The following is a 13,420-nucleotide window of genomic DNA, read 5'->3' as shown; positions in this document are numbered from 1 at the left end:
GGAGCAAAAAATTGGACGTTTACGAATCGTCGCGACGCCCGCGCACAGCGAGTACATGCTTCAAGTAGTAAGCTTCGAGATTGTTGATAAACGTATGACCGCCTGGCAACAAAATCAGCGAAAGCTACTCGTTAACAAAAATCTGTAGATATATAACGATATAACGGTACAAAAAACATGTATGTGGTAACAGAACCAAAAAAAAAAGAAAAAATCTGAAGCTAACGAGGGCATATGCTGCCAGCTTTTATTTGGTCTCTTCCAGATGACTACAGCGGCTCTCATTGCGTGAGTCGCTTTGGGACAAACCCCATAAACCAAAACCAAGATGATACCACCATCTGAAAGAGTCATTTTTTGAACAGGGGTTGCCGAAATGCTGTGCTCTATAAGGTCCATTTCGAAGGCAGCCTCCATGTGACCACAGACCGCACTGTTTATAAGTATGAAGATAAAGAGAATCATCCGATATACAACTATCTCCCGTATAGGCCATTTTCGTAAGAAGGCCGCGAGCCGTGTTTTTTTAGCTACAAATGCTCTGACAGATCACCTTCCGTGATATTGGCACCAAAGGCGGGCTCATATATTAGTGCTGCGCCTTAGAGGCTGGCGAACAACGACGAGAAAGATTGGGAAAAAATTCATGGCAGATTATCATCTCAAGTAGGAAACCATGTCAATCAAGGCAGACTGAAGTCTCTCTAACCAGGCTGCGCTGCCGTATTCCGCCTCTAAATTTCTATATGCACAGGTCTGGTTTGGCGCTTACTCCAGTGTGCGCATTCCGCGGGGAACCGGAAACAATAGAAAATTTCTTGCTGTTTTGCCGCCGTTTTATCATGATGACAAAACGGTATTTGGAGAAGCCATTGCAACAGCTGGGACTTAATTTGAGCAGCCAGATCTTATTATCGTTCGGTGCCACCATGCTTGGGTACAGCCTCAGGTCTGTTTTTAAAGCCATTCAAAACTTTTTAATAGAACCAAAACGTCTGCTTTGCTCATATGCTTTGAATTTTTTAATCTGTAAATACAAATCTCAGTGTTCTCGTATTGCGAGCGTTATTAATTATCCTTTTTATTTTGGTTTTTCATATTTGTTTTTCCTTCTCTATTCCCTAGCAATCACTTCTTTATTTTTTGCGATGTTATTATCCATCTCAAAAATAAATATACCTGCACCCTATTTCTTGGCCGATCCCTCTGTGTGGGTAGTATTTGCCATCAAATTAGAGGAGAACAACAACAACATCATCATCATCATGTTGCACCAGGGCGGGACAGACTCCGTCACAGTAGGAAATTGACTTGGCTAGGACCTGTCTGGTCCACCTGGTAAAAAATGAAAGCCTCAAAACCAATCCAATCCAAATCATTGTCGTCGTCGTCGTCCGCACCACGGCAATTCTGCGCGTGAGCACGCATAGAAATACGCTCGAGCGCTCGACGCTCCCGCAGCTGCTACCACAGGGACTCGCATTTTGCCTGTATTTCTGCTCTATTGCAGGTCCCCGTCCTTGTGACGCTTTTCTGCAAGTGACCTTCGCTACACCATTCAAGAGGTCCACTAGAAAAGAAGAGAGATGACACTTGCAAGACGTCTACCTGGGGTCGTCTTCCGCGCCACTATCGCAATGGCAACCGTGGTTTCGTTGCTCGCCGACTTAGCGGTAAGTCATCTCTGCAAAATTAGGATGTTAGTGCAATTATTCGCTACTGGTGCGATTGTTCGTTTAAACGTTCATTTGTTTAAATGTTGTTATTAATAGTGCGAAAAAATGAAACTCCAAAAGTGCCACAGCGATACGGTAACACAGCTTATGGAGCTTTAGTTCAGTTCAGTCGTTCAGTCGTGTCCGACTCTTCGTGACCCTATGGACCATGTCACGCCACGCTTTCCGGTCTCTCACTATCTTCCGAACATCACATAACTTCATCTGCAGTGCCTCGAGGATGCCATCTAACCATCGCGTTCGCTGCCTACCCCTTCTCCGGCGACCCTCAACTTTTCCCAACATCAAATCTTTCTCCAGCGACTCCTCTCTTCTCATCAGATGACCAAAGTAGCTGAGCTTTAACTTTAGAATTTGACCCTCCAATGAGCAGTCAGGGTTTATGGTCGACAATATCGACTGATTTGATCTTCTGGCTATAGCTATTAAGATAACCAAACTAATTCCCCCTATAACTCTATATCATCAAGATGTACGTATAGGTAAACTGACATTTGCTGTAGATGATGAAAGAGCTTGATTCATACTTCAAGTCATGAGATAGGTGACTAAATCCATAAAAAAAATTGTAAATTGGTGGTAGAAAAGAAGAAAAAAACGCAATATCTGAGCTGCGTCGTAAGGGAAGGGAGAAAGGTGGCTGTTAAACTGAAAAGAGAGAAATAAGTGCCTCTAGTGGAGGGATACGAAATAATTTCGGCCACCCGGGGTTCTTTAATGTGCACTGAATTCGCACAGCGTATGGACGCCTCTCCGTTTCGCCTCCATCAAAACGCAGCTGCCGGAGGTTGGATTAGAATCCGGGTACTCTGGTTCAGTAGCGACTGAACCACTGAGTAACGACGGAGGGGTGCGCTAAATCATTCATCATGCTGATAGTGGCGGGACGGCACGCAGCGTCAAAGGGAACTTCGTTTTTCGTACAGAGTGTGAAAAAAAAAAAACGTGGTGGGTCTTATCGAAACTCACGCGTTATTTCAAACGTGTTCGAAAAGTAATATATTTTATTCCATTTGAATAATTTCTCTCGTACACTTGATTCGTCCGAACTATCGCACAGAAGGATATTCGACCCACTATTTGAAAAGTTCGATTATTCGCATTCCCCTGATATGAAGTAATCTCCCCATCAGAGGTCCGGCGTCTTCTTCGAAGAATATTAACTCAGGAAGCATAGCGCGGGAAGAACGGAGAACGAGGACAACACAGGACTAGTGCTAACTTTGTGTAGCATTAGTCCTGTGTTGTCCTCGTTCTCCGTTCTTTGGTCCGGAGTTAAGGTGATTTTCTAACCTATTCAAGAGTATATTTCTTTCTAAAGACTCGGTGAAGCAGCATGCATAACTTGAAGCCCAAGGCACCAACGACTCTACTCTCTATATGAAACTCTGCTATTGCTGTAAAAACAATGCGGCCTGCAGCTTGTGTACAACAGCAACGCGGAAGCATTGAGCGTACATATCTATGGCGACTTCCCACGCACGCCTCTTTCAGCGAGAGGCTTTACGGGGCCATCGCCATACAAAAATGTGCAGCGCCACTGTGTGGGTCATATGAGGACGTGGAGGTGTCGCTGTTATTTTAGTCGCCTCTATAAAAGCAGTTATACAACGGTCTTGACATGGGGGCACTCGGCGCTCAATGCTCTCGCGTAAGGATTACGTCAGAGCGAGCTGAATTTAGAGATTGCCTTTGGCCGTTCAGGGCGTTATTTTTAGCGTCGCAGTTAACAGTGCCACGCGGGTTTAAGGAAGGGGTGCTTCAATTCTGCGTACGCAACAGCCACCCTAAAACGAATGATTTGGAAGTTATTCTCAGAATTTCAATGAATGATTTATAAATCTATTCTTTACGCGACCTCGAGGTGGAAACACATGTCCACAACACAACTATGATAGAAGAAACGTCACCGGTGATTTCGTTTTTTGTTATTTTAAACACCCGGTATTTGCGCAAGAACGATCAGGAACGATCACTTCGCCTTACGCCTCAATTCCACCCCTATTCTCGGTACTTCGAGCATATCCGTTTCCCCACAGGGACAGTCAAAGACTACGCACTCAAATGTGGTTTCCCACAGTGACGACATACGTAGTACATGAATGCGCGTGTGATACAGGGAGAAGGAATCTGCAGCCGCTCTTGTGAGAAGTCCCAACAACTTTAATGTGTCATCAGCAGAACAGGTGAGCTCGAGAGCCGAAATATGATATTGCATTGATGTCCCCATACGCAGTTGCGACAAAATTGGCAGCTTAATATCAGGTACGAATGCTTGTACCTGTAACTGGCGATACGGGACACGAAACTTGATGTCACAAAACAGGAACTCTGAGCTGATGCAAAAAACTAGCGTGCACGCTATGTATCGTAAACCAATCGATATGAGCTCCTGCGTCGCGCTAGAGAGCGCACCTCACAGCGAAGGACAGCAGACGTCCATGACGGCCTGAATGCGCTCGTGTGTTTCTGTCGTCAGCCAAAGTCGTCCCATGGAAAGTCTGGCAGCTCTCGAGCTGCTTGAAGCCGCCTCACCTGAGAAAAGTGACTGCTGTCTCATACCAATATATGACACGCTTGGGTCTGTAAGCGGAGTAAGCAAAGACAAACTACAGAGCACTGCTGGCCCTGAAAAAAGGCAGATTGAGTTGGACAAATGTGTTGCGAATGTGGCATTACGTAACTTGCTTTTATGTCCTTGCTATACGTGCAAGCACTGCGATTATTACGTTAGCGGTTTTTTTTATTTTTCTGCTTTGATTTCCCATATATATAGGTCTCAGAGTGCGGCGACATGACTTAATTGCCAGAGTGTTGTTGTACGCGTAATGTCAAGCTATTTTCACCAACCACCTGACTCGTTGTTTCTTTTTTTTTAGCTAATGACAAGTGCACCTAAGAGGGTTAATAAAAAAATCAGTTCTTTATACGTTTCCCTAATATTATCAACACGTTTTTACAAGTTGGACATTTTTCGCTCAAAAAACAAGGAGCCTTTTGATAAGCGATGCTCTCGCTCAGAAAGAAGCCCTCGGATTTCTGTGTTATGAAGATGATGGCTCTTAGATGGCTGATTCCTAAGATTCGAGGAATAGTTTCTTACTGTTCTTGTGTATATTTGCATGAACATTTTTTTTAGGTATTTATTCCTTAATTTTACTCAAGAGTTCATCAGCTTTGTTTGTTAGCACCGTGGACGTTGTGATATTGGATACTTTTAGCACAGATCGATGCGTGATGCATTACCGCGATCCACTTCCGCGCATGTGCTGCTAGCCCCGAAAGGCGCGCCTCTGTCACTACACAGACGCAGTGAATAATAACTGTAGAACACTTATCGCGCTATGATAAAACAGTACAAACAGTTGCCTGTTGTCAAAATGGAGACAAAGTATAAATTACAACATGGGGGCAATCGGCTAATTGAAAGGAATGATCGACATATATTATAACAGGTCTTGTACGTCTGTGCTATGGTACCTGTCGTACCAAGAGACGACAGAATGGCTGTAGAGCCGACCCGCAGGGCCTGAGTCATGTCCAGGCTTTGGTGGCTGCGTTTCTGTGGAAATGAAACTGAAAAGGCGCCCGCATATTGAGCGATGTCGGTTCCCCGTTGGATATCCCCAGGTGGTTGAAATGATTCCGGAATACGACACTTCTTGCTTCTAACTTGCTCCATTAGCACTTTAACGACGTGCAGGATGCTGTCGAGATGTCGAACAACATTTACTACGTTCTTTCATCATAAACCTATTTCAATTCTTTTTTTTTTTTTTCAAGGTAAACCGAAGCGAAGGGCGTGACGCTGACAAAGGTAACAGGAACTTCATTTTTGCAGGACGCTCAACAAAGCGCGGTGCTTGCAGCCGCTGCCCAGAAGGAACGGCCGATTTATGTCTGCATGAGGTACTACCCAGAATTCAAGGAACTGCCTCAGGGCCCTGAAGCATCGGTGAGAGAGACGATCATATCTCTAAAGGAGACAGACGCGGATTATGTGCCACGTTAGCCTGCATGCACTACATCAACTTCGATAACGCGCCACTGAGAATGCACCAATTTCATCGAAGTGAGACACCGAATTGAGTCGTGGGTCGAGGCGAGGTTCCCAGGCAGCTGACACGGGGTAGGGACAGTGCGAAAGACTTGAGCCTGGATTACATCACCACATTAACGCGGGAGAGAGGAGGTACCGGCAGCACCGATGCTGATGTGAGCAGAAAATATGGATTGATCGAGATTTGATCTCACATGTGGAGCGGAGATATTCAAAAGTTTATTAATTGCACTAAAAAAGGAAATTTTATTCTGAGTGGGATGGAAATCGAGCCAGCGGTCACTGGACCCCGAGTCAGAGGCAGCTACCTTTAGGCCACGAATGCACGTTCGCGAAGCTGGGTTAAAGCAAAGTTTATATTTATGTAATGTGGTCTCTCACACAATTTGGTAGCTTGCTAGAGTATGGTAATTAGAACGTATAGAAATTAAAAATGAGTACCTGAAGGCGTAGGCGCCATCTTGAAACATGCATTGAATCAGTATAGATCGACAACTGAAGTTATCCCTTGCATATTTCGAAGCGCATCATGAGTGCATGTCTGTGAGGGACGAGTGTGCGCGACCAAGGATCCACAAAAGGAGGCTCTGACGGAAGCCAATATCCCTCATGGTTCTTAAATGTTTCCTAAATCTTTTTCAGGCAAGCTAGCGGTTTTCTTTTTTTTTTTTTTCACAATTATTCTGTACCAGCAACCGGACGCCTGCAAGAAAAAAAAAAGATTGTGGACGACCTTAATGTGGGGAGGGGGGCAAAGAACTTAATTTTAATGGGAAACGGCTTTTCCTACTTTGTCTATCGTTTTTACTGATAATGATTTTCGGCCCGTTTCACGTGTCGATCTTTTGGCGCGATTAGTACGTGACAACAACTGAATACAAGAGTTCGGCCTCGGCCACGGTCGTGGTTAACAAGCACCAGTTCTTTAAAAAGAGCGCCAAAAATGCATGCTGAAGCGATTACCTTTCTTTATAATCAGATAAAATTCATATCTCCGCTGCGATAGCAAAATTATCCTGATCGATGTACCCTTCACAGGTTGACCAAAGCGCGATATTCTTTTTCAGAACATGCTCGCATTGATCAGTTTCATCAGACAGAGCAGCTGCGAGAAGCCCTACGCAATTGACCTCAAGGACAAGATTGTTGTCATTCAAGACACCGGCAACTGTACTCTTGACCAAGCGATCCAAGTTTACAAGGACGCCGGTGCTTATGCACTGATAATCGCTTTGAGCACCAACAAAGTGGTAAGTGAATGCTTAAATATTTATGTCAGACTACCTACATTTTCAGCAGTACTGAGGGCCACATTTTAAAGCGCTCCTGACCTCACTAAGGATGCCTTAAGAGCGGCTCCCCCCCCTCATCTTCCTTCGGTCGCTCTTTAAACACAGCTTACTCAGGAGTGCTTAGTGAGGTCCCCATTGGTGCTTGGAGGCGTCCTTTCCTTGACGTATGCACAGCCCTAACTTATAGTAAAGGTTTAGGACAGTTTCTGAGGTATAACAAGACAAAAAGAAATAGAGCAGCAGACATAGGACGGAGGGAGGCGACAAAGCTACCGGCGTGCTTCCTTACCTCGCTGTTTGACCGAAACGCGTGCTGCACAGCACAGCTCGATTTGCGCTTACGCAGAAATGCGTCTCCGGCGGCTGGGGAGGCGCCTGCTTCACAGCGGTAAAACGACAGAGTGAACATTCGCTGCTGTTCCTGCACAACCTCTGCACTGTAAACAATCTGCGCGTTGGCAGACCAACGATGTCTTCCTGCTAAGCCAACTAGTCCTCACGGAGCGGCGGCGGAGTGGGTGCATTGAGGCAACCTTTTTTTTTTTTTTTTTTTTTTTTTGGGGGGGGGGGGGGGGTTAAAATTGTGGTCTCATCGCTAGTCATTCGAGGTTTGGATCGGTGTTAAACAGTCCATTGGTCAGAGCATAAAACTCATTGAAACCGTAACGGGGGTGTAACTTTTTGTGCAGTGGCGATAAATTGTTAAATTGGTTTAGAGTAAAGGAAACGCACATGTATCTCTCACACTTCTCGGTGTACACCCAGCGACCACCACACAGTGTTTTCAATAGTGAAAAAGTATGTTGTTGACGAAGGTTCCGAAATCGTCAAAGAAGAAAGTGATGAGTGTTGATGTTCGACCACGGAGTAAGAGAGGAACGCCGACTTCGCTGTTGGGATGGGCGAAATTTCGCTACACCGGAGAAAGCCTTGTGGTGGTTCAGATAGATGGCACTCGGATTTAACATCGACTATAGCCCCTTGATATTGATCAAGGGGCTTTGAAATCGACGCTGGTGACGCGTGTCGCCGACTCTCCTTCGCTCCGGCGGTTCCGTAGGGCCACCGCGTTTGTCTGCTTCGTGTCGGCGCACTTTCATGTTGTCTGCGTCAACGCTGGATTTGTCGTCTGCATCGTCGAATTACACTAGCGTGTCATGCCTTGCCTGCGTCGAGTTTGTCGTATGCTTTATACAGCTCACCTGCCGCGTCCCGCTGGCTCCGGCCTCCATGCGGGCAACGCGTTTCACGTCTGTTATCTCTCGCATTCTATGGAGAGCCGTGTTGTGAGCGCTATGCATGCCATTATGACGAAAAAAAACGACAGGGTTTTTCTTTTCTTGTGCGATACTCTGATTCATAGCCAACGACAAAACACTTTATAACCTACCTTGTGTTTTCGTACCTACAGCATTGAAATAATACAGCGCGTTGCACAATTACACGCGCGCCATAGAATGCTTCTCCCAGCAAAACCGCTGAATCATTGAAGCTCAAATTCGCATAGGTGTAGCGCATGTGTACGTTCACCCTCTAAAAAATTTTGAACCTGCGAAAGCAAATTAACGAAATACCGACATTAATGAGAATAAAGTGAAGCCGCGTAATAAACTGTATGACGCATGATGTCAGTGAGATGAATTTGTAACGTTCTCGTTTAGCACGCTACAGAGTTTGATACCGAAGCATCTGTTTGTCATAACTAGTACGAGTACTAGGTATTCACCACGATTTATTCAATCTAGTTGTGTAAGGATTATTTCTCGTTGTCATTTCTGCTAGTGTATTATAAAAGTTGTTACTTTTCCTGCGGCATGACACAGACACATTAATATGTCATGATATACTTTCGTGACTCGCACAATTTCGAGTGTACGGAATACAGGTTCAGTATGTGTGTTATACAGGATATCGGCAATAATACGAACCGCTTTCCTTTCCCATTTTTTTCTTCAATTTATCTATGTTTGGAAATGTGTTGGTGCCCTATACTAGGTGACTGTAAATTAGGAGAGAAAGCCATAGTGAGTTGTGAATTAGTTTCTTAACCGCGATGGGCAGTAAATAATGAACTTCGGATAACATTCCAATGGTCCTGGAAAGTTTACAACAAAGGTTATCGGCATGAACATCCCAAGACACATTTCCCTGCATTATGACTTCAAGGCTTTTTATTGATGAAACTATCTATACAGGTGCATGGCCAAAGCAGTAGATCTGCGTCCACTATTATATATTTGACTCTGAATGGAACTGATTTGGACTTTATTGGGTTGATTGAAAGCAATGATTTTTTATTCCAATGGAGTTGCCTTTCAAGAATTTGTTCGCTTTTCCACTAATGTATAATAAAAGCTGGCTTAGGATGCCCTCCTGAGAAACACTCGAGAAAATTGGCTTTATTTCGGATACGCAGTTATGGATAGCAACTCTTTGGTGGCGATGTTCTAAATTATTCTAAGTAACTTTTGAGAAGCACTTGGAAGTTACCCCAGTAGTCAGAATGCAAATTTTTCTGGAGTAATATTTCATGATTAATACTATCAAAAGCTTTGGAAAAATTATATAAATGCCAATTAAGCACGACCAACTGCTTTTCAAATGATTCTAAAAGAATTTCTTTTTGGCTTAGTAAAGCGGCTTCAGTCGACATGCCCTCCATGAAACCAAACTGAGCATCTGTTAATACATTACGATGAGTAACAAAGCTTCTGCATTCGTAGATTAACTTCTCTGTGCACTTGCAAAATACAGGTAGGCTAGATCATGGTCGGTAATTAGATAATACACCATTGTTCCCACTTTTAAACATTAAAGCAACTTTTGCAATTTGGAGTTTCGAAGGAAGTGTGCCAGAAATAAACACCTTATTTATAATGTGTGCCAGCGGTTGTGCAGTTGAACTAGATATATTCTTAAATGGCAGAATTTGCGAACCATTTACATCATAGCTTTAGTTGTTTTGAAAGACAGGATAGTCTCCTCAAACTCTTCCGCTACTACTGAGGCTACAAATGTGCATTCACAGACCTAAGGCCCCACGAATTCAAAAAATTCCTCTGAAGTAGTGCCTACAGTAGCAACGCTAAAAAAGTGGCTGAATGTGCTCGCTGACTCGAGTGACTCGATTGGGGGCTTTTGTTTTGCGCTAAATAAAGTGCCTAAGTGTTTCCAGACAATAGCAGTTCTTTTAATTGCGTCGGTGTTCAATAAGTTACTTATATAGCCTCTCTTTGCTTTTCTTTTAAGGTATATTTACCTTATTCCTATAACATGCAAATCTTTGTAGATCATCCATGTTCTTAGTTTGTATGAAACGCTTGCAAAGCTTATTCTTGACGCGTATTGCTTTTAGGCATTCTCGTATTAGTTGTGGCTTTCGTGTTTTTGAGGAGTATTTTCTTGTAACTAACAGAAAATATGCAATGACGTCCACAGTATGTGTTGTATCGGTGTCGACAGAAATCATGCTTCCGTTCGCTACGAATGATCTATGGAAGAGGATTAGGGTGAAGGATTTCATCAAATTATTCAAGCACTGGGGATGCCCCTATTCTGTTACTTATCCATTCCTCGTATGCTAACGTTGTACTGGCCCGGGCGGCCGTGAAGAAAGAAGCCGAGAATCAGTCGTGAGAGCCCATGGCTGGAGAGAGGACGACTCTAAAGTTTATTGAGCGAGCACGCACATTTATGTGCTCGGTTCGAGTGAACAAAGACAGCCAATAGTCAAGCGCATAAAAACACACGTAAGTACACACGAAATCGGAACCGAAACAAGAACTGAGTCGAACGGAAACTGAAACACAAATCACAATATAACACTAGGTTTATCCGACATTTTCCCACGACTAAAAGTAATGTCAATATTCATGTGAAACTGTATGATGAGAACTGTTCAATGACTCATGTTTTCGATTCCGCCGCGTACAGGACGAAATCAGTGTCATCAAGTCTTCTACATCACCGACAGACATGGTAGTTGTTGTCGCGACAAACCAATCAGCCCAATATATCGAGGTAGGTATCCTTCTTAGTATCTGAGTAGTTGCTATTCGTAAACTAGTGCTGAATTAGTATATCGCTGCGCAAAGTCAAATGACGAAGAAACAGAAAATACTGATCTGCGTTAAGCCTGATATTGTCCCGCCGTAGTGTACTAGGCACCCTGCACGTCTTCAGGCCACTGTGTTTTGTTTACACTCGCGTAATGGAAGGCTAAGGCATGTGCCAAACTGTAAACTTCTGTATGGCGAGCAAAATAAGGGGAGAAAAGATAGGGCAGTGCTTTCTACTCACAAAAACACCATTCTCACTGATAACGGCGGCTACTGTGAGCTGAAAAAAAAAAAAAAAAAAATCAAGGGAAAACGGAATGAAGAAGTCGTCATCAGCAGTAAAGTTTCGGAACCAAAATACATTCGCCGACGCCAATTTTCATGGCAGGTCTCAAATTATGTACTATACGCCGCCATTCACTTCGAAACGATGCTAACCCTTCCCTTTTCTCAAATAACGTCGCGAGTATGGATGCGACTTGAGGGAATATTTTGAAATATTGGTGTTATATTTATCGCCGATAAGTTATTTTGATGCTGGACAAACATTACCACAGTCAGAGAAAACCAAATGATCCGTATTTGCTAAGAAATACGATCGGATGGGCTTATCTTCGGCGTTCCTCGGGGGTGCCGGGAGTGCTACTAAAAACAGGCCACGCGGCGCTTTTAATTCAAACATTGCCACCTTGTCGGGCATCTCTTTACGGAGTTCTCTATCGAGATCAATCGAGGCCATTATGAACGCTTGAAAATTCGTCGGCACTCCTCTGTTATTGAGGTAACTTAATGGTGACGTCAGCTCTTTTGGAAGCCGATGCACCGCCGCCAGCACGCTGAACAGGAAAGCTAGAGAGCATGGTCTTGGCGACCAATAGCACCACTCTGCACTTGCAGCTGGCACACGATTTGTTTGGGGTCGGTAATGAGAGAGGATGCCCTGAGGCCCCTTTAGCATGATGTCGGACCCATCGGGCAGCGCTGAGCTGCGCTAACATTTAGCGGGACATACGCTCGAGCGTTCGCGTTAAGCGTGCTGTCAGAGGTCCTACAGTAACATTGGCTCAGCTCATAGCATTCGGCTTTCGAGCAGGTGCACAGCAGATAAGGGAGACAGGGAAAGTAAAAGTCGGAACTGCTTCATTGCACAATTCTATTAGAGGGGAAAAAAACCATTCCATGATAGCTGGACGTTCAAGGTATACATAGCGGTGACATATTGCGCCTGTATCTAGTCAGCTTCGCAACACTTTCTCCCTTTTACCAGTAGCAAATATGTACATATTTAGAAGAACAGAGACGTTGCTTGGCGGCCCGTGCGCAAAACCACCTCGATGGCACGGTGTGCATCTCTACTCTGGTATCACGGTGCTAGACGTACGTGGCTGGTATGTTCCTGAGCTGACGAGCAGACCGGCTTATTTGATCCTAGCACAAAGTTTTATTTCTACTTTTATCTTGTATTGGACGCTGAGCACAATTTATAGTCGGAAAACTGTATATTGGATAAGAGGGGAGTTTCTATTAGCTACAGAGGTTGGAGGTGGTTATGCTCCAACCTTGTAGCCAAAGTTTCTCGCATTTATGCGACCCGTGTAGAGCGGGTGACGCTCTCCGCCAACAAGTATACATTACATATTACCGCAAGTAGTCTGCGTAAGCACCTTGTGGCAACAATGCCACAATTTCATTTCTTGTTTTACTCTGTATTTCATGACAGCCCTGTCAGAAATAAAAGCCGCCTCTTTGGTACTAGAATTGAGACACCGATTCGATGGAAGCCAACTTGTCGCTATATATTGTCTCCCTAAATTTCGTAACACACACACCTCTACTACTCCTACCCTGCGATGCATAATTAGACTCTGGCCACTATCATGTCTGAGCCATATGTCTGCTAAGACGCCGCTAATGCCATGGAGAGCATGAAGGCGGATCGCAACCACTGCCTTGCAACAAGCATGCTCTGACGAGGGTTGCCGTCGCGCGTACACGGAGCTCCAGTTTGCGTCGTATCCGAATGTAGGCAGAAGCTACCCTTGAAGTGGCGACTCACCTGAAGGTGCGGCGGCGTAGGAATAATGACGAAAGTATCGCCGGCTCAACGCTGGGGCCTGTTTATCGTGACCTGGGCCTACTTAGAGAAATACGGGGGCGGGCCTGGACGGTGCCGTGTGGAAGATATGGCAATTTGTGCTGTTTGATTGGTACGTGTCCAAGGACAGGAAATTACCTACCTAAAGACCTAGGGAAATTGCATGGCTTAAAACTCGT

The 13,420-nt window shown here is 44.6% G+C and overlaps 1 protein-coding gene across 1 annotated transcript in view; it reads left to right on the top strand.

The window, feature by feature from the left end:
- The first annotated feature begins 1,637 nt into the window (after positions 1–1,637).
- LOC146184974 (signal peptide peptidase-like 2B) overlaps positions 1,638–13,420 on the top strand; it is a 41,877-nt gene continuing 30,094 nt past the window's right edge. Inside the window, exons 1-4 of the mRNA XM_084605854.1 lie at positions 1,638–1,673; positions 5,578–5,691; positions 6,864–7,046; positions 11,022–11,108. Of these exons, the coding sequence (XP_084461980.1) occupies positions 1,638–1,673; positions 5,578–5,691; positions 6,864–7,046; positions 11,022–11,108 (420 nt within the window). The remainder of the gene's footprint in view (positions 1,674–5,577; positions 5,692–6,863; positions 7,047–11,021; positions 11,109–13,420) is intronic.

The sequence above is a fragment of the Amblyomma maculatum genome, chromosome 6, assembly GCF_055883805.1.
Source record: "Amblyomma maculatum isolate TAMU_Amacu chromosome 6, ASM5588380v1, whole genome shotgun sequence".
Lineage (NCBI taxonomy): Eukaryota > Metazoa > Arthropoda > Arachnida > Ixodida > Ixodidae > Amblyomma > Amblyomma maculatum.
Note: the sequence above shows the minus strand (reverse complement) of the source record. Positions and strands in the feature narration are given on the sequence as shown.